Raw genomic sequence first — 17384 nt, forward strand, 5'->3', positions numbered from 1 at the left:
CAGCAAAAGAACAATATCGTTACTTATTATTATAATACATTTAAATTAGCTAAAAAGAGAGTCCTAATAGACATTGAGACCACATTTCCCAATAGAGATAGCCGGGTTGTTAAATACACTCTGGGAAATGCAGTTTTTAATAAAAAGAGGACGACAATAAACTACATAACAAACGTGAGCTTTGCAGATAATGCGGTTTCAAGAGACAATCTCATAAAATGCACACTTAGATCTTTTTTGTGAAAAATAATCAAATTTCTTTCTAAAATAAAATATTTACAACGTACAAAATCCACTACTGGTGGTGGTCAGAGGGCCCGGTTGCGCCAGTGTTCGGCAGCCTTGCCTCTGTCAGTGCGCCCCAGGGTGGCTGTGGCTACAATGTAGCTTGCCATCACCAGTGTGTGAATGGGTGCATGACTGGATGCGTAAAGCGCTTTGGGGTCTTTAGGGACTAGTAAAGCGCTATACAATTACAGGCCATTTACCATTTTACTTGTTTTGTCAAAGTAAGCAAGAGCAGGCTGCGCTATTACACTCTGTGTGTACCAGAGTGTTTATCAATACTCTAGTCAATATACTGCATCACATAATGCGGTGGTACATAAGACGGGTACAAGACGAAGGTCAAATCACAAATAAGGAGCTGCACTGCCACCAAGTGGATGCCTAAGATATTTAAAAAAAACAGATCTCAAGCACACTGCGTACAGTTCAAGGAAATGAAGAAACAAGTGTTTTCTATAATTAATATTTCAATTTAATTTCCAAGTCTCGTTTGACACTTGTAAAACAGCTTTATCGAAAACAAACAAACATGTAGAGGGTGGTATAAAATCTAAGGAAAAGAAATATTCACAGAAACAGACGTTGGTGACTTGAAGGCTTTTCATCTCTCCATCACACATAGTTCAAAAGTTGTACATGTATGTGCAGCATTTCCGCAGCTGTACATATACGTACAACTGCTTTCAGCATAGCTGCAATATCCACTGGTCTTTTTTTCCCCTCCCCAGTAATTCAAGCGCATGCCAGGAATAATCCGATTATTGCATTCTAAACTACAACAGGACAGGCGGGGAAAGCGACAAAAAGTTGCTATTTACATTCAAGCTGATGGGTCTAAGCCCTTGCTGTCCACCAGATAAATCTGAGGTATATTATTTACAAGGCTGCCATGCGGGTACATTCTTAAAGTAAAAAATCAGAAACTCCAAACACTGTTAAAAAATACAGCTCTTTGTTGTATCATAAGCACTCTGTGGTGAAAAAGAAACATGTCTCTAAAAATGCAAATGAAAACACAGCAGGCTGTCAATCATCAAAATGTTCAAAGAACATGCATCTACTCTAACTGAAGTCTTGTGTGCTGTTTGTTTGCTGTTGTGTTTTTTTTTTTTGCTCATGTCCACCAGAAAGGGGACACACATGTCCTCAAATCCACTTGGAGTTCCCTTGTAACTTAATATTTGAGGATGACGCCTCAGTCCTCAAATATCCACAGGATGTTCACACCTGAGAGGCCCAGATTCACTCTCCTGAGGAGAATATGAGAACAATTTAACCACAGTACACAAGACAAGGTCAAAGTAGTCACTTAAAATAAATAAAAGTCTATCTTAAATCTGAACTTTAGTGCATCATTTCTATCGGGAAAATGAATCATTTCATGATTCTTTCTAATGGCTCTGTTCACGTTGGAGATTAAAATCCAACTAGCTTTGAATAAAGAGAAACACTCACCCCAGCATCCCTGACTCCTTGGTCTTAATAACATAGAGGAACATGAGGATTGTGTGGAACAGGTTGTTCCTGCCCTGTAACCGAAATCAACATAGGTTCACATCAGCGCAATAAAGTGTTACAAACAAGCAAGAAAACCTCAAATGTTACTGAACGATACGCCCGTTACATGCTGGCTCTTTCTCTAGGACGAGGAAGGCCCATGGATTTAAAGTAACAAGAGTTATTCTTTTATGAATAAAACATGGGTTTTTGATTTGCAAATCATTTTATTCAGCATCCCAACATTTGATAATGTGATAATGGCATTAGTATTTTAAGTTATCCTCCATGAAGGAGATTTTAATGTTTCCTTGGGAAAACAGAGGAATATGTAACAACCGCAAAATTATTGGCTACATTGTTAATTTAAACACTGCCTACAAATGGCCAACAATTTTACAACTGGTGCATTCCTAAAAAAAAAGAAGAAAATAAAAAGGAGTGAGAACCTTGGGAAGACTGTAGACATGTCCTTGGTAGATGAGCTGGTAGTGAGGAGGAGTGGTGCTGCTTTGATGAATGCAGAAGAGGTTCTCCTTGGTAACATCTATGAGTTAATACAAAAAGGTGACACAAAAGAAAAAAAAAGCAATGCTGGATTTCAAGGAGGATCAAACAGTGGCCATCTTAAGTCTTTAAGTACTATTCTTCAAATCCTATCTAATGTTGTGCTCACCAGGTTTGTCCGGGGTGTGGCTAAAATGTTGAGAAGTGAAAGTCTTCCCATCTGGGTACTTTGGGTGCGGAGGCAGCCTGGAGTCCAGGTATGTGCAAAACACATGCATGAGGATCTGAGGAGACAGACACGTAGTTATTGTGACACAACTGAGCCACAGCGTGTGCAGTAAAAGAGCAAGGTCGCTTTGATCTGACGAGTAGAACAATTACGGTAATTATTCCAACCTTTGCTACTGACATTTACTTTTTAGCTCATTCACACCCCATCCTTGTCCTTTAGAAGCATTAAAAAATCATTTATATGATGAGAACTGAACACTGGAGCAATTTAAACACATTTTGAGTATACTCACATGTGACATTTATTAAATGCACATAATAAATAAATAATTGCTGCTCATTATGTCTGTGTGGATATCGCTGGGTGTGGTCATGTACACTCACAGCACAGTCAGTAGGAAGGTCTGTATCCCATTTCCTGTTCTTCAGGTCACCACCACCGTTCCAGCGAAAGGAGCTCATACAACCGCTGTGAGCCAGCTCTGACACAAAGAAGAAATAAAACACACAGCACATATGCAGTGAAGTCCAATCACAGGTCCACAGTGTTCATTTTTCATGGCTGAAAATAACACATTTTATTTAGTTTGATGCAGGTATACAGGACTTTTTTATATATATATATATATATATATATATATATATCTATCAATTAATGCCTATATGCTTTAATATTAAACGCACCCTTTATCCGGTCCACTAGATACTCCTGGTTGGGTGTGATATCCAAGTATTGGACAATAGAGTTCAAAGTAGGGATGGAGGAGGCTTTGGTCACTGCTGCCTGTTTCAGACTGCTTATGCTGGCCTCTGGTGGAGAAAAAAAGTGAAAAGGTAAAGTAGCTGGCATAACAGTGCCTACAGAGTGTCAATTTCAATTGATTTGGAAATATTTTGAGGCAACTCCTTACTACTCATCAGTCAATAGCAGATTTTAGAAGTTTACCTCCTATCTGGAGCTCTGGGCAGCCCATTCTCCTGAGCAAGCTATTAACTGAGTCTATTTCTTTGACCAAGGGGACCAAGATAGTATCACTGATCCACTGCAGACACACATAAAATTATTTTTTAAAATTCAGATCAAATATTTCTGGACACCTGGAATTCATTAAATATATAGATAATCAAGTGAAGCCCTACTCACATTTCTAAGCTTGGCTGTCCAGCCATCAATGCGATCCAAAACCGGGCGACTGGTTGTGATTCTCGCCCACACCTACGTATCAGAAAGGAGATAGAAAACATTTTCAAAAGAGCCAACTATAGTTTAAAGAAGAGACAAAAAAAGGCTAATCTTTCAACTGATAAACCCCGCCCAAAAAACAAATACTGACACACAGACCTCCTCTGCAGCCTGTTTGGAGCCCAGGTCCGTCTCATCCTTGTGGGCAGAAGGCGCCTGAGAGCGGCATGCAGGCTGGTAAAGGAACTTCCTCAGGCTCTGCGCATAATCTCCCACCGAACGGTTGTAGTTCCAAAACGTAGGACTGTGACTTGGAGACACAGACTCTGGACTTCCTACACAGGGAATGACGCCATCATGACATCAGAAGTGACCTACTATGTTAGAATGGGGGATACTCATGCTAACTATAGCCAAAGTTTCAAATAGAGCTGGGCGATAGAACGATAACGATATGTATCGCGATATAACTTTTACTCGATAGAGAAATTAAGCTATCGCGATAGACCTCGCCGCTCTTGTCCTCTTAAATAAAAAAAAAAAAAAAAAAAAAAAAAAAAAAAAGGTCAGCCAATCCAAATTAAGTAGCGCAGAGCCGAACCAATCACAGCTGCAGCGTCACGTCGCGTGACTTGTTACGTACAGCACAAGTGCCACGCCGCACGTGTGTTTGTTTGGGAAGCAGCCAGCGCGTAATGGAGGAAATGAGTGTGCCGACTAGAAAAATCAACCGAGCGTGACCGAAGAGAAAACAGATGATGGTTCCAATGCCGGAGAGATTGTCGAACGGAAGAGCCATAGAAGTTCCGTAGTGTGAAGGTATTTCGGCTATTTCAAGTCTGACAAAAAATAGAGTAAATTGTGCCGAAAGCAAGTCTGGAAATACAATAAACTGGAGCATGCGTCACACTGTGCGCCACGTTATTGTTTCGGTGAAATGAATTTCTACAATACTGTTAATTCTACTCTCTGCAGTGTTTAAATGCTTACATATACACACAGTTACTGTCCCTCCACACATACGACTCGGTTCTGCTTCTATGCCCCAGCTTTGTTTCCTTTTTCCCACCGAGGCTTCTAGACTTCTGATTGGCCAACATTTCGGCACGGTTAGGAATCTAGCGCCACCTGCTGCTTTGGCATGTTTATAGCAGCGTTTTCCTTCATTTCTGCCTTTATGTGTGGACGGGATTATTTTTTAAAACGAAAACGGAAAATCTCAGTTTTCAAAAATACCCGTGTACGTGTGGACGTAGCCTCAGTCTCTGACTGGAAGCGCTAATTCGTCATTCGGCTTTTGTCAGACTAAAGTAACTGTTAAAAGTATTTGAAAAGCTAAGCTATACAACAAGGAGAGATTGAGAATTTCCTTTTAGTTCTCAGTTTATTTGATATTGACAAAAGTTAGTCAGTTTTGTCTGTTCTTCTGTAAAACAAACTAAGATTTATTTTTAGAATTAATACTTTGTTTCTAAGTGGAATTGACAATTTAGTCTGTTTCATTTGTTCTATTTTGAAACTTAAACGCTTTAGCTGCTGCCTTTTGTGTAGTTTGCAATATTTGCCTTTATTTATCTGAAAAAGTCTCATGTTCCTTAAGTACATCTACCCTGTTGAACTTATTATGGGAAATAAATATTTAAATAAAAACAAGCTGCTGATTATTTCACATTTTACTTGTGAGCAACAGCACATTTAAATCTTACAAATATAGTTATTTGGCTTATATCGTGATAGATATAGTTATCGCCTGAAATGAAAAAAACATATCGTGATATGAAAAAATCTCATATCGCCCAGCTCTAGTTTCAAATAATAAGGATTTTCCACTCTTGGATCTGTACAATGTCCAAGAGAGGCACTATCCTTCAAGGCTGTACTTCAAACCTTGCTTGTTAGCATAAACCCAACTGCCTAATTGTATTCATTCATTCATGCTTTAAAAATCGTGAATGAAACCTACAATTTCCTCTGTGATCTACTCTACTTTAGCTACCTACCAAGCTGGCTCCGATGACTCCTTTCCTCCTCTGTTCGCAGGAACCTCTCCAGACTTTTTAGATCCTCCATGTAGTCCTCCTTGCTTCCAGGGGAGTTAAACACTGAGGGAGGTGTGCGGTAACGAGCCCTCAAGCTGGAGCCTTCTGCTGACCCAATAGTAGTGGGATAAGGAGAGGAGCCAGAGGGTGGACTGTAGTTCAGCACCTGAAACAAGGAGAATCGTTAATGGAAAGGAAATGGAGTTCAGTTTTCTTTTTTTCTCGTGTACTCATGTCACTCCTGGTTAAAAGTACCTTTCCAAAGGACACAGAAGGGGAAAAGGGGCCTCCTGCACTGTTTGTTGGGGATGGGTTGCTGAGTGTGGGGCTATATCCAGGAACACAGCTGGGGGAGAACTTGGGGCTGCTGGAAGCTGTACGAGAGGGACTAAAGCTGAGCACGCTCTGGCCCTGCAAAGGAGATGACTGGGCTGGAGCCGGAGCTTCCTTCTTTTCTGGCTTTTGGGGCGGAGATGCCTGAATACCTGCAAAACAAAAAACCCCAACTCTGGCTCATATGTTCATCTAAAGATCGGATGGGGCTTCCTTTCTGCTACTTTACTTGCCACAAAGGATCTTGAACATAGCAAGAACTGGATAAAAGGTGTGGAAAAATATAAACCATAAATTTGCGCCTCACTTGTGTTTCTCAGACCCAGAAGGTGATGCTGCTCAGGGCTTACAGCAATTGTGGACGGAGCCATTGTGTATTTGAAATACTTCCAGAAGTCAAAAAGAGCATTGAGGCTAAAAAGGGAGGCAAGCACCAGTTCTGTAAAAGAAGAAAAAAAACGAAATAAAAGACTGTAGCAGAGCATGAACATGCAGGTGGCAAATTAAAAGCCATTTCCCTGTATTCCTGGCATGAGTCTTTTCAGCATTATATATGGTATCGTGCAAAATTCCTCTCATGTGCAAACGAATGGAAATACAGCATGAAAAACAAGTCTCTCAAGTTACAATTTAAAGTTGTTGTAAAAGCAGCCAATGTCCAAAGAAAAACTCTGAAAGAATTTCAGAAAGTCAGGACAACTATAAGAAGAACACATTATAACCCTACAAGAAAGTCTGTTTGCTTGGAAGCAAAACATGAAGTGAAGCATGAGTTAAGACTTTTCTACACTGTAAATGTTACTTTAAGCACAGCTGAGAATAAATAGGACTTATTCTGAACAGAGAAACAAAACACAATTCTGATACGTAGCCTAATACGGTATATTAGGTCTGCGTTGCTGTTTGTGCAGTAGTGTAGAGGAGCCTCACCGATGTACCAGATAGGCCAGTAGGTAATGTTGTAGTATCGGCTCAGCAGCTTGCCTGACCTGATAGAAAAGTAAAAAGTAAAACCAGACGGGTACATAACCACACCGCCAAGCACACAGCATTATTTAACATTGAGGTATGTAACTTACATTTCAGTGTAAATCATGCCAGCAAGAGATACGTTTAGAACAGCCCAGGCAAGGACCACCTGACGAGCCTGCTCCTCCCTCCTCATCCTCAGCGCCCTGTCTATCATGCTGGGCATCCCCTCCTTCGGCGGAGTGAACATGGTTTTATCCCACTGATCAGGCTGAGGGAAAGCATAAAGAAATAACTGTTCTCTGGCTCGGCAAGGAATAAAACCGCGTGACAGTAATAGCTGTACTTGGCTCGCGACTACGGGTACCATAGCATAGTTTAGTTAGCCCGGCATACTAACAGGAAGGGCTAGCTAAAGTTAGCTAGCTTACAAGTTAAAACAGTTCTAAGTTAGAGGCTTGGTTACACTTTATGCGCCCCTTCTCATTGTTAAAAGTAACAACATTTGAACCAAACATTAATACAACCACAAAACAAACACAAAGCACAGGGAATTTAAGAAATTCATACCACGCTAAAGTGAATGACAAATGCGGCGCTGCATGATTTGTATTTCACCGGAAGTTGTAGGGTGCACTTCCGGTACCTTCTATATACGCATCAAAGCTGCTCAAATTTCAATAGTAAAAATAAAATATTATTATATTCTTATATATATATTAATGCAGACACAATTAATTATTTGTTCATTTTCTGTAAGACTAAAGTAGTAGATTGCGCTTTAATCTTAGAAGGTCACAGTTTGTTTCAGGTCATAAATATTGAAACATGTGATATTAATATGGCCAACTGGGGGCGTTGCCCATCTTGTTTTACCATTTTCATTCACGTAGAGTTGAAATAAGGTATTAATGGCTTAAACTAAGGTCTAATTTTGACAGACACATAATCACAAAAAGACAAACACAACCCGAATTAACTAATAACAGAAGCTATTAGTTATAAAGTTATTCTATTTGTATTTAATATCTTGAACGAGAGGGAGACAGGTGTAAGAGTGAAACTGCAAGGAGCAGAGGTGGTGAAGGTGGATGAGTGTAAAAACCTCATCCAAAGGAAAGGGAAGGTTTACAAAAGGCTTGAAACCCCATTAATAACTATAGGGACAATCAGTCCCATACCATATACTGTCATGTTAAAATGTTTCAGTGATCAACAATTCATGCAGGAGTAAAAAGTGTGACAACCAACCCTGGTCTACCCTACATCAGAGGGACAGCTAGGGATGAGCGGTTAAGAGACAGAGTGAGAGACGCAGGGCAGAAAATGTTTGTGCGAAGGAGGGACAGTGGATATACTGTACAATGGGTGTTAAATATGGAGCTGTCAAATAGAAGAAAAAGAGAAAAAACGGCGAGAAGATTCCTGGATGTAGTGAAGCAGGACATGCAGAGAGGTTGGTGTAACTGAAGGGATACAAAAAACATGGTGAGATGGAGATAGATGATTCACTGTGATGATCCTAAAGGGAGCGGCAGATTAATTGTTCACGATGCAGACTTCTCAAAAACTCCCCCTAGGATCAGATGTTCTTAGCATCACTTTACTAATAGTCTGCTGTTTAAGAAAGACTGATATTTGTGAATCATGCCTCATTTGCCTCAAGATCAAACACAAACTGAACAAATTTTCAAAATTCAAGAGCACATACAAACAACATGGAAAATAGATAAATACAAATAAAAAAAAGTTAACAGAAAAAATTAAATAAAAGCTGTATTTTGAGGAAAGAAAGCCAACAAATCCTCAGTGTGAACTATGGTGGAGGGGGCATCATGGTTTGGTACCTTATTTCTTGGTCACCTGGAAATCACCTTGAAAGCAGTAAAGGGGAAAAGATGACTTTAAGCTTTAATCCTAAAATGTAACAGGAAATAATCAAGGCAGCAGCCTGTGAGCTGAAGCTGAATCTGGAGAAAACGGTGTGTGTGTGTGTGTGTGTGTGCGTGCGTGCGTGTGTGTGTCTGTGTGTGTGTAGAGGAGGTGGTCTGGCATTTAAGGTTTTCAATATATCATTTTCAGATTTGGTTTGAAGATCACACCAAATATGAAAATTAGCAAAGACTTTATATTTCCACCACAAGTTTTTTTTATGGAGCATCCTCAAACATTACAACAATATACTAGACCTAGACCTTTTTCAATATGACAACCTACAACATCACATTGACACCATAACAAAATTACACAGTGTGTGAACATATCTTAAAATCTCAAGTTTTTCAGCTTATACAAGCCACAAATGCTCGCTAAATTTGGCTCCTGGGTGTGGTCTCTGGGTGTTCTTGTTCAGGATTTATTCCAGCCAATATCTGGCAGTAAAATTCTGTATCAAATCAAAAAGGTCATACACGTTCATAAGTCGAACTACTTCGGGGCTTGTAGTTTAACTTTGATGAAGTACAAAACATTTGCTGTATGAAAATGTTCATCTGTGGTAAAATACAAATAATCAAGATGGTTTGCTGGTGGTGCAGTGTTTGCTTCCGGGACCTGAGGTTAATCTCCATTTCTTTCTTTGTTCTCTTCCTCTCCTCTTCATAAAATTTGATTTCTTTCTGGTTCTCAACCAGCATCTGTCTTTCTTCCTTACACTGGGTGAGCTGCTGCCTCAGAGCAGCATTTTCTGCATCCAGCTCCTGACTATCCAGAAGGGCTTGGTGCAGGGTTTGCAGCATGCTGTTGGGGAGCATGTCCATCATGCTGGGATGCAAAATCAGGCTGCACTTGTTCAAGTGACTAAAAGACAAAGAAATACACATGCAACACATGCAAAATAAACATGTTTTGATTCACTAAAGACAGTCACTTAACATTAAGATGAATTATTCTCAACAAGAACTGTATACTATTCACAAACTCATGCAAACTGTTAGATCAGCGGTTCGAGAACTCCAGGCCTCAAGGGCCAGTGTCCTGCAGGTTTTGGATCTCATCCGAGGTCAGCACACCTGAATCAAAGGATTAGTTTATTACCAGGCCCGTGGAGAACTTCAAGATATGTTGAGGAGGTAATTTAGCCATTTAAATCAGGTGTGTTGGATCAAGGACAAATAAAATCTACAGGATACCAGTCCTTGAGACCTGGAGTTCCCCACCCCTTTGTTAGAGTGTAGGTAGATCTAATGGCCATCAGGCTCAGCATGAGGCTACCAGTATGGGTCATTAAAACTCATCCCACCCTTCTTTCATCCTGACCCTCCCTGGAAACTTTATTTTTTGATCCAATCACACAATTGCATTTGTACAGAGATAAGATGAACCAATCAAAGAATACTGGACTGTCCTAAACACTTTAAGAAAACAGTCTCTGATATTCAGAAAATCTTACCTCGCCTGTTGAGTTGGTGCTTATCTCCATGTTGACTAAACACAGACAGTGTAGAAGTACTAGTCAGAGTATTGTTGTAGTTTTGCTTCTAGTTTTGGTGCTTTTTCTGTAGTTTTCCTAGTTGTTTGCTGAGTTTCATCTGAGAATTGATTTTCTATTGGACTTCAGATTAGAAATGAATCTATTAATCTAGAATTCTACAGTTTTATATCACAAACTGTACATACAGAACCTACAGTGCACATATCCTACTACACGTATAAAATGTAGTGGACTACAGGACCTGGATTTTCCTGTGATGTCTAAAGGCCATATGTGGTGATTGTGCTTTAACTTTTGTCCATCTGTAAATGTGATGGAAAAATAAATACAATATTTTACCTTTACTTACATAGTAAAATTGTATTACTATTCATTACATTCTCACATATCCATCACTTTAATAACCCGGATACGTGTGACTATAAATAAACCTTTTTTTCTCTCAAAATGCAGTTTGAGATTGCAAATTAAGCATTGCATTTATTTCCCCCGCTATACACTGACCAGCCACTTTATCTAGAACGCATGTTCAACTGTTCAAATATCTTATCAGCCAGTCACATGGTAGCAGCTCAGTGCTTTCAGGAATGTAGTCTCAGTCAAGATGATTTGCTGAAGATCAGCCTGAGCAGCAGAATGTAGAAAAAAAGATGATTTAAGTGACTTTGAAGTGAACATCGCACGATTGTCGTTGCCAGACTGAGTATTTCAGAGAATGCTGATTTACTGAGATGATGCCAGCAACATGGTTTAATAAACTGGGCTACATATAGTTCTGTGTTACATCACTGCTTCTTTTATCAACACTATGTCAGCTTTCAGACAGCGAGGACATCAGTGCATTTGTACGCCACATATGCTTCTTGACGTAGGATTACAACAGTTCAGTGTGTTCTTTGTTTTTCATCTCAGAATGTGGTGAATGCTTTGAGAATTTGATAGGACATGAACTTTTACATTTGAGCCATGTTGTCAGAATGCACGCAAAGTGTGGTTTTGGCATTGTGTCTTGAAATAAACAAAGCTTCCCCGGAAAAAAAAGATGCAATCAGCATGGCGGCATATGTTGCTCCAAAACCTGTATAGATTATTCTGCATTAATGAGGCCTTCACAGATGGGAAAGTTACCCACAACATGCTTACGAATGCAATCTCACGCCATCACAGATGCAGGCTTTTCAACTGTCGAGCTATTTAAATGCAGGAGTTTTACTAAAGATTTTTTATGGTGTGGCATTACTCCTTTCAATAAAGTAAAGCAGCTGCTTCCCCCACTGCTGTAATAGTAATGATGAACTAACGCTGATAAACTTGCTTTGCCACAAACACATGCTCTTTCAAAACATGTTTTTTAAGTTGAGCTCCACTTGTGTTTTTCTGCAGTTTGAGGAGGACACCTCAGCATCATTGCGTGCCCTGTTAGTCCCATTTCTTCCGTTTCCGTCCCCGGATGAGGGCTCTGTGTCTGAACATGCGGCAGCAATCTTTCCTGGTGGTCCCCTACTGATCTCACTGCAGCTGATAAACTTTATCGCGCCTAGTCATCGCGAACGTTTGCAGGAATTCTCTCACCATGCGCTGCACGAATGTGTAGCCTTGCGCAAACAGGAATAGATCAGCAGGCTTAATATTGAGATTAAACTTGCTTGTCTGATTGTATTCTAATTTCCTTCCTCATTTTTCTTCCACGTGTTATTTTCTTTATTGTTTTCATCTTTCTGTTTTTGTGACTACATAATTGAAATCTTGCTTAGCATGCTTTTCACCACATTGTAAGGGATATACCCAATTGTTCTCAAGCGTGTGTTTACTAAGGGCCCATGGTGGCCCTGTGTGACAAGATGTTCAGAGGACAACAATGTTTGAGCAGTTGTTTTTGTTTTGTTTTTTTAGTCCCTCAGATTCAAAAAACTGATTGTATAGGAGGTAAGGATGTGGAACACACTTTCCAAAAATAAAACACAATCCACATGATTCCTCACAACCCTTTCCTCTTTATTATGGGTTAAATCTCACGCACACATAGGCAACAAATTTCACACTGAAATAGATCCATGGATCCAAGGAATCTGTGCAGGAATCCGATTAGAATCTGCCTGTGTACTTCAGGAAAGAAAACATGCATTATGGCAGAAGCTTTAGTAGCTTCAGTAGTAGCTTCATGTTTTCCATCTTTAGAGTGCCGCTGAACCATCAAGCGCAAAGTACCAGCACTTGGCTAATTATTGGGTCTAATTCACACACTGCACTACCAAACGCCTTTTGTTGAGGGTTTGTCATGCTTTAGTGGAAATCAATGCCATTCTCCCCTATCTGCACGGTTCAGTTGGCGTGCATTCTGCAGGGCTTTCCAAATCCCCTTTAACTGTATACAATATCGCTAATGTTTACTTTTTGGGGGTAAATTTGTGGTTTTGGTATTACAGAAAATGAGAAAGGGGCTGTTTCCATGCAGGCCAGCGGAGGTTGGAAGGATAAACATGCAAATAGTAGAAGTAGAGACGAATGTTTCTAGAGTTTCCTCTTATGAAGCTGAGGGTTCCCTGATAAATGCATTCCTCAAGATATTAGAAGGCAAAAACTTCCTGAGTACCATGAGATATGAAGTAGGTGGTCTTTGAAGAACATTTAGGTGCAAAAAACATGAAGAAAGAGAGAGATACTTTCTTCTGAAGGGATGCTTCTTGCTTAAGGAGTGCTTGGGAAACTGCTTTAAAAGCATGGTTTTGCAAACAACCGTTTAACACTGGCGAGAAATCAAGTATGCTAATCTACAGCTGCACAAACTGCTTGACAATGCTGATTATTTATTACAAAAAATAAAAGTTAAATGGCAGAAAAAAAGCAAGGAGTACCTTGGTATTGTCAGCTCATACATAAAGCAGTAAGATAAAACACTCAGAATGCACAGCTTACAAATGAGAAGGTAGATGTCATCATTGAGTGCTGTTCATCTTCGGGCTTGGCTTAAGAAGGTTTTTGTCCAGAGTGAACACTGAGCAGCAAATGGCCTTTAGCACAAGATTCTCAGCAGTCAGGGTGGGAGAAAAGGGCTCATCAGAAGGGCTACAGTTACAACAGAGAAGCAACAGCAAAGTAAAAATCCTCGATTTTCTGTCATGGCCAAAAGCGTTTTCATAGTTACAAATATATCAGGAGACTAACTGAATTCTTGAGCTCATATTAATGTGCAGCAAGTTCAAATGAAGTTAAATAACCACTTTAATGACAACTAAAGTGGTTAGTTGTCTTATGTTTTCAACTTATTGTTTTATATTATTACTTAATTTTTATTTCTGGTTTTGTTGTGATTTTTATCTGTGAAAAGTGCTATATAAATAAATTTATTTACTTAACTAGTTCAGTAGCAGATTTGAGATTTCATTTCTCTCATTTTTTATGACTATATCAATAGCCGCTCGTTCTTGAAACAAGACGAGACTGAGCGTGTTGTTGTTAAATAACAAACCAAAGAGAATAAATTCCACTCAATCGAAATCTTGTGTGTCAAAGCAGAATGATAACATCACCTTATTCCATTGATTAGAACAGATTTTCTGATTGCACAACCAAACTGCCCATGCGCGAGGCTCAGAAAAGTTCAAACAGCAGATTTTTTGAGTTGCTTAATCATTCAGTGCATGATTGTACATGCCACCTTAGACCTGTGCACGGGAAAGCCATTATTTTTTTTAACTTACATAAGGGAAATTATTTGTATCTAAATCCAGCGCTTTAAAACTGAGGAAAACATTTCAAAGTAACCGGAGAGCAAAGAGACTGTCAACATGTGATGTGCACCCCGAGGTTCCACAGTAAAAGGTGAAATAAGCTCCAGCTCCTCCGTGACACTGAATTAAATATGCAGTTAAGATGGCAGAAGGATGGATAAAAATGGGACTCTGACACAGCAATGTTGAACCAGTGTTATATCATAGGCCACATACACACATGTTATTTGGGCTGGACCAGTTGAAATTCCCCCTTTCCATCAGTGGAAAGACATTTAGCTAAACATTTAATCCCTGAGATGTCTTAGTATAAGAAAAAAAGTGTTGAATATGTTAAATTACAGAAAGAGCTCTGGTAGCTATTACTGTACTGTATGCGATTACGGTAGCTATGGAAAAAAAACACAAGCAAACTTAAATTTCTATAGTGGATAAACAGGAACTTTTGTCATTTTATCGGTTACATATCATTTGGGTGTAGTATGAATGGAAAAAGGGGAGGTCTTTATCCAAAGAAAAAGCTGTAAACGTTATGAAAATACAGTTAAAAGTTCAAAAGTACTTGCTTATAATTTCCAAAGCGCTCATTGGGCTAGATTTGAGTCTTTGCCAGGCCAGTTCTGGCCCCCTGGCCTCATGACACCCTTGCTCTAAAGTCTCTCTAAAGAGACATTTCGCACAGGGTTATGTTTTAGTCAAAAGCAAGCTCAGGAACCTTGTTGATACTTTTCAACCACAAAGAGCTTGTAACATGTGGTAAAAAAATAATTGGACGTTAATGCTTTTTTTTAAACTCAATTTAATGATGACATAAATGAGCTGGGATTATTTTGTAACATGTACCTTTTCCGAAAGTGAAGAAAGACATTATTATTTCATTGACTGCATGATATAAAAATAATATGACTCAATAATAATTACAGCTCATCTTTACTGTCCCTTTTTCCTTTTTACACTTTGATCATACACAGCAGGTCTGAGTGACAGGCAGGGCTATTTAAACAACATCCCCGCTTTCGCTTAGGCTGGTTTGAGTTTCTCCATCGCTAGTGCACTCCGAGCTCTGCTGTAGCCGCTCGAGTTTGCGCGCCCCTCCGAGTGACACCTCCACCCCGGAGACGTTTACATCCAGCAGGTTCTGCAGGTGTTTGATATAGTCAATGGCCGCTCGCAGCGTCTCCACTTTGCTGAGCCGTTTGTCGTCGAACTCGTGAGGCAGGTGCTCCCGGAGGCGCGCGTAACCCTCGTTTACGCAGCGTACTCGGTGCCGTTCCCGTTCGTTCCTTTTCCGGATAAACGCGGGCTCGAAAGAGTAATCGCACACACCGAGGGGTCCGTGAAAGGGGATGTAGGAGAATCGTCTGCAGGGTAATCTCTGTCCGTGCACGGGGTCAAAGTAGGCGTCCAGGTGGCAGGGCAGTCCGAGGCGAAGCGCGTCTTGACGGTGCGCTCCGCTGTTGTCCATGGAGATGCCGTGGAGAGCCAGCGGACGGACGAGTGAAATGTGCTCCATCATCCCCTGACTGTGGTAAGCCATTCTGCTGAAATAACAAGAAAAAATACATTTTTTATCATAAAGTCAGAGGGTATTACATCGATTCAAACCATCCAGCACCAAATGAATCGTTTCAACTCACCTCGTCAGAGCCTCCTCACAACAACCATCACTGGTGTGTGCGCGAGTTTCCTTCTGAATTTTGCAGATGAAACGTGTTATCTTTAAAAAAAAGAAAAGAAAAGAAAACAACAACAAAGTCGGCTGCCCTCGATGTAGTCAGTGACAGCTTGTTTGTTGGGGGTTTTGAGGCTGCTGACATGGGTGGGTGTGATCCTGGGCGGAGATGAATCCATGTAGCTTTTCTCAACAAGATAAAATTGTTTACACAACGTTTTCTTCCTTCCGCTAACAGTGTGAAGCAGTTCTCAGCAGGACAAAAAAAGATTGGAAAATTTTATTGGCTTATAAGTAATTTTCATTGTAAGTTATTCAACAATTAGCCTTATGGATGTTGATTAGGATTTATTTGGTGTATTTTGGGATAAAATATCCCAAAGTCATCTATCTTTGTTTTCTTTTTTCTTTTTCAACAATGATAATAGATGACTTTTGCAAGGGACTGTATGTCCTTGAAATCCTAATCCAACAACAAAATATGAGTTGAAGGTAGCATTTGTACGTAAAACCATCATGAAACATCATAACATGAAATTATTTGTTCCACATGATAGCATTCAATCTTTCAGTGCCAAAAAATTGAAACTTATCACCAACTGGTAGTAAAAGCACACACACTCCTCAATGTCACAGCAGAGGAGTGTAAGATTAACTTCAAGTTTATCTGACAAATCAGTAAATCAAGAACTAGACTGGAGCAGCAAGAAGAAAAATCACAACCTAAACAAACCCCATAGAATTAGATAATTAAAATATTACCTTTTATAGTATTTTTTATTTAAAAGAATAAGAATATGTCTCTTAGAATAGTGAAGAATCTAAATAAGCTTTTACTAAACAGTAAAAATACAAGAACTTTTCTGTCATTTCATTGTCTACTATTTACCTACTTTAGTGTATGAGTGGCTGTATGTGTGCGTGGGGGGGGGGGGGGGGGGGGGCGTTCTTTATTAGCAGGAACAGCTGGAAATCTTATAAAAATGCAATTAAAAGAACAAAACTTTATACCCTCCACCATATCTTCCGTCCAGCGTACCAGACTGGAGTCTTTGCCGGGCCGATTCGGGCCCCGGGCCCTATGTTTGACACCTCCGAACTACAGCCTCTTTGCCGTGTTCGTACTCACCAACATCATTCCCTGGACAGCTAAACAAGCACCAAAGGAAACAAAATAAAGCAAATAAGCGTTTCCTAGTTACATTTTTCACTAAGAAACACCGCACAGATTTATAAAAACATTAAATAGTAAATATTAAAAACTAAAGGTAAATTAGGGGGAGGTTATCCCTCTTACTGACCTGTGATCAGCCGACGCGCCTCCATCCTTCTATGCTACGGCGCATGCGCCGGGAGGCAGTACTGTCATGGCCCAGGTCATGGAGGTATTGTGTTGGTATGTTGTTGTTTTCACGGCTTTTCCTTTTAAAATCCTCAACGTTTCAGCAACAAAGCAACACTTACGGACGTATCGAGTTACACGTGTAATACTGCCCAGCAG

The 17384-nt window shown here is 39.9% G+C and overlaps 2 protein-coding genes across 3 annotated transcripts; both read right to left on the reverse strand.

Annotated features, from left to right (window-relative positions):
• Positions 1–735: 735 nt before the first annotated feature.
• Positions 736–7670, reverse strand: tmem209 (transmembrane protein 209). The gene is made up of 15 exons (XM_085437702.1): positions 7618–7670; positions 7158–7318; positions 7009–7067; positions 6386–6517; positions 6001–6230; positions 5707–5911; positions 3866–4041; positions 3668–3739; positions 3470–3566; positions 3208–3333; positions 2908–3005; positions 2462–2576; positions 2235–2332; positions 1744–1817; positions 736–1538 (listed from the first exon to the last, which is right to left on the reverse strand). Exons 2-15 carry the CDS (start codon positions 7295–7297, stop codon positions 1484–1486), a joined length of 1677 nt encoding a protein of 558 aa, XP_085293828.1. The 5' UTR covers positions 7298–7318; positions 7618–7670; the 3' UTR covers positions 736–1483.
• Positions 7671–15122: 7452 nt separating this feature from the next.
• LOC146689798 (achaete-scute homolog 4-like) lies at positions 15123–16557 on the reverse strand. 2 transcript variants are annotated; one of them, XM_085436807.1, is made up of 2 exons: positions 15849–16557; positions 15123–15749 (listed from the first exon to the last, which is right to left on the reverse strand). In XM_085436807.1, exon 2 carries the CDS (start codon positions 15746–15748, stop codon positions 15209–15211), a length of 540 nt encoding a protein of 179 aa, XP_085292933.1. In that variant the 5' UTR covers position 15749; positions 15849–16557; the 3' UTR covers positions 15123–15208. The 2 variants fall into 2 exon arrangements, with proteins under 2 accessions (XP_085292933.1, XP_085292932.1); XM_085436806.1 differs by having other exon boundaries at positions 15123–15752; positions 15849–16556.
• Between the last annotated feature and the right edge of the window lie 827 nt (positions 16558–17384).

Source organism: Copadichromis virginalis, linkage group LG17, assembly GCF_057382275.1.
Source record: "Copadichromis virginalis isolate Kocher_CV1m ecotype Utaka linkage group LG17, C_Virginalis_male_GT1.1, whole genome shotgun sequence".
NCBI lineage: Eukaryota > Metazoa > Chordata > Actinopteri > Cichliformes > Cichlidae > Copadichromis > Copadichromis virginalis.

Excerpts from the sequence above, each read along its gene's own strand:
- tmem209 (XM_085437702.1), bottom strand. The coding sequence starts at position 7,297 with ATGTTCACTCCGCCGAAGGAGGGGATGCCCAGCATGATAGACAGGGCG. Across the intron at positions 2,577-2,907 it reads ACCTTCCTACTGACTGTGCT|ATCCTCATGCATGTGTTTTG; the intron begins GTGAGTGTACAT and ends CTGTCTCCTCAG. Across the intron at positions 1,818-2,234 it reads ATGTCTACAGTCTTCCCAAG|GGCAGGAACAACCTGTTCCA; the intron begins GTTCTCACTCCT and ends TTTCGGTTACAG.
- LOC146689798 (XM_085436807.1), bottom strand. The coding sequence starts at position 15,748 with ATGGCTTACCACAGTCAGGGGATGATGGAGCACATTTCACTCGTCCGT.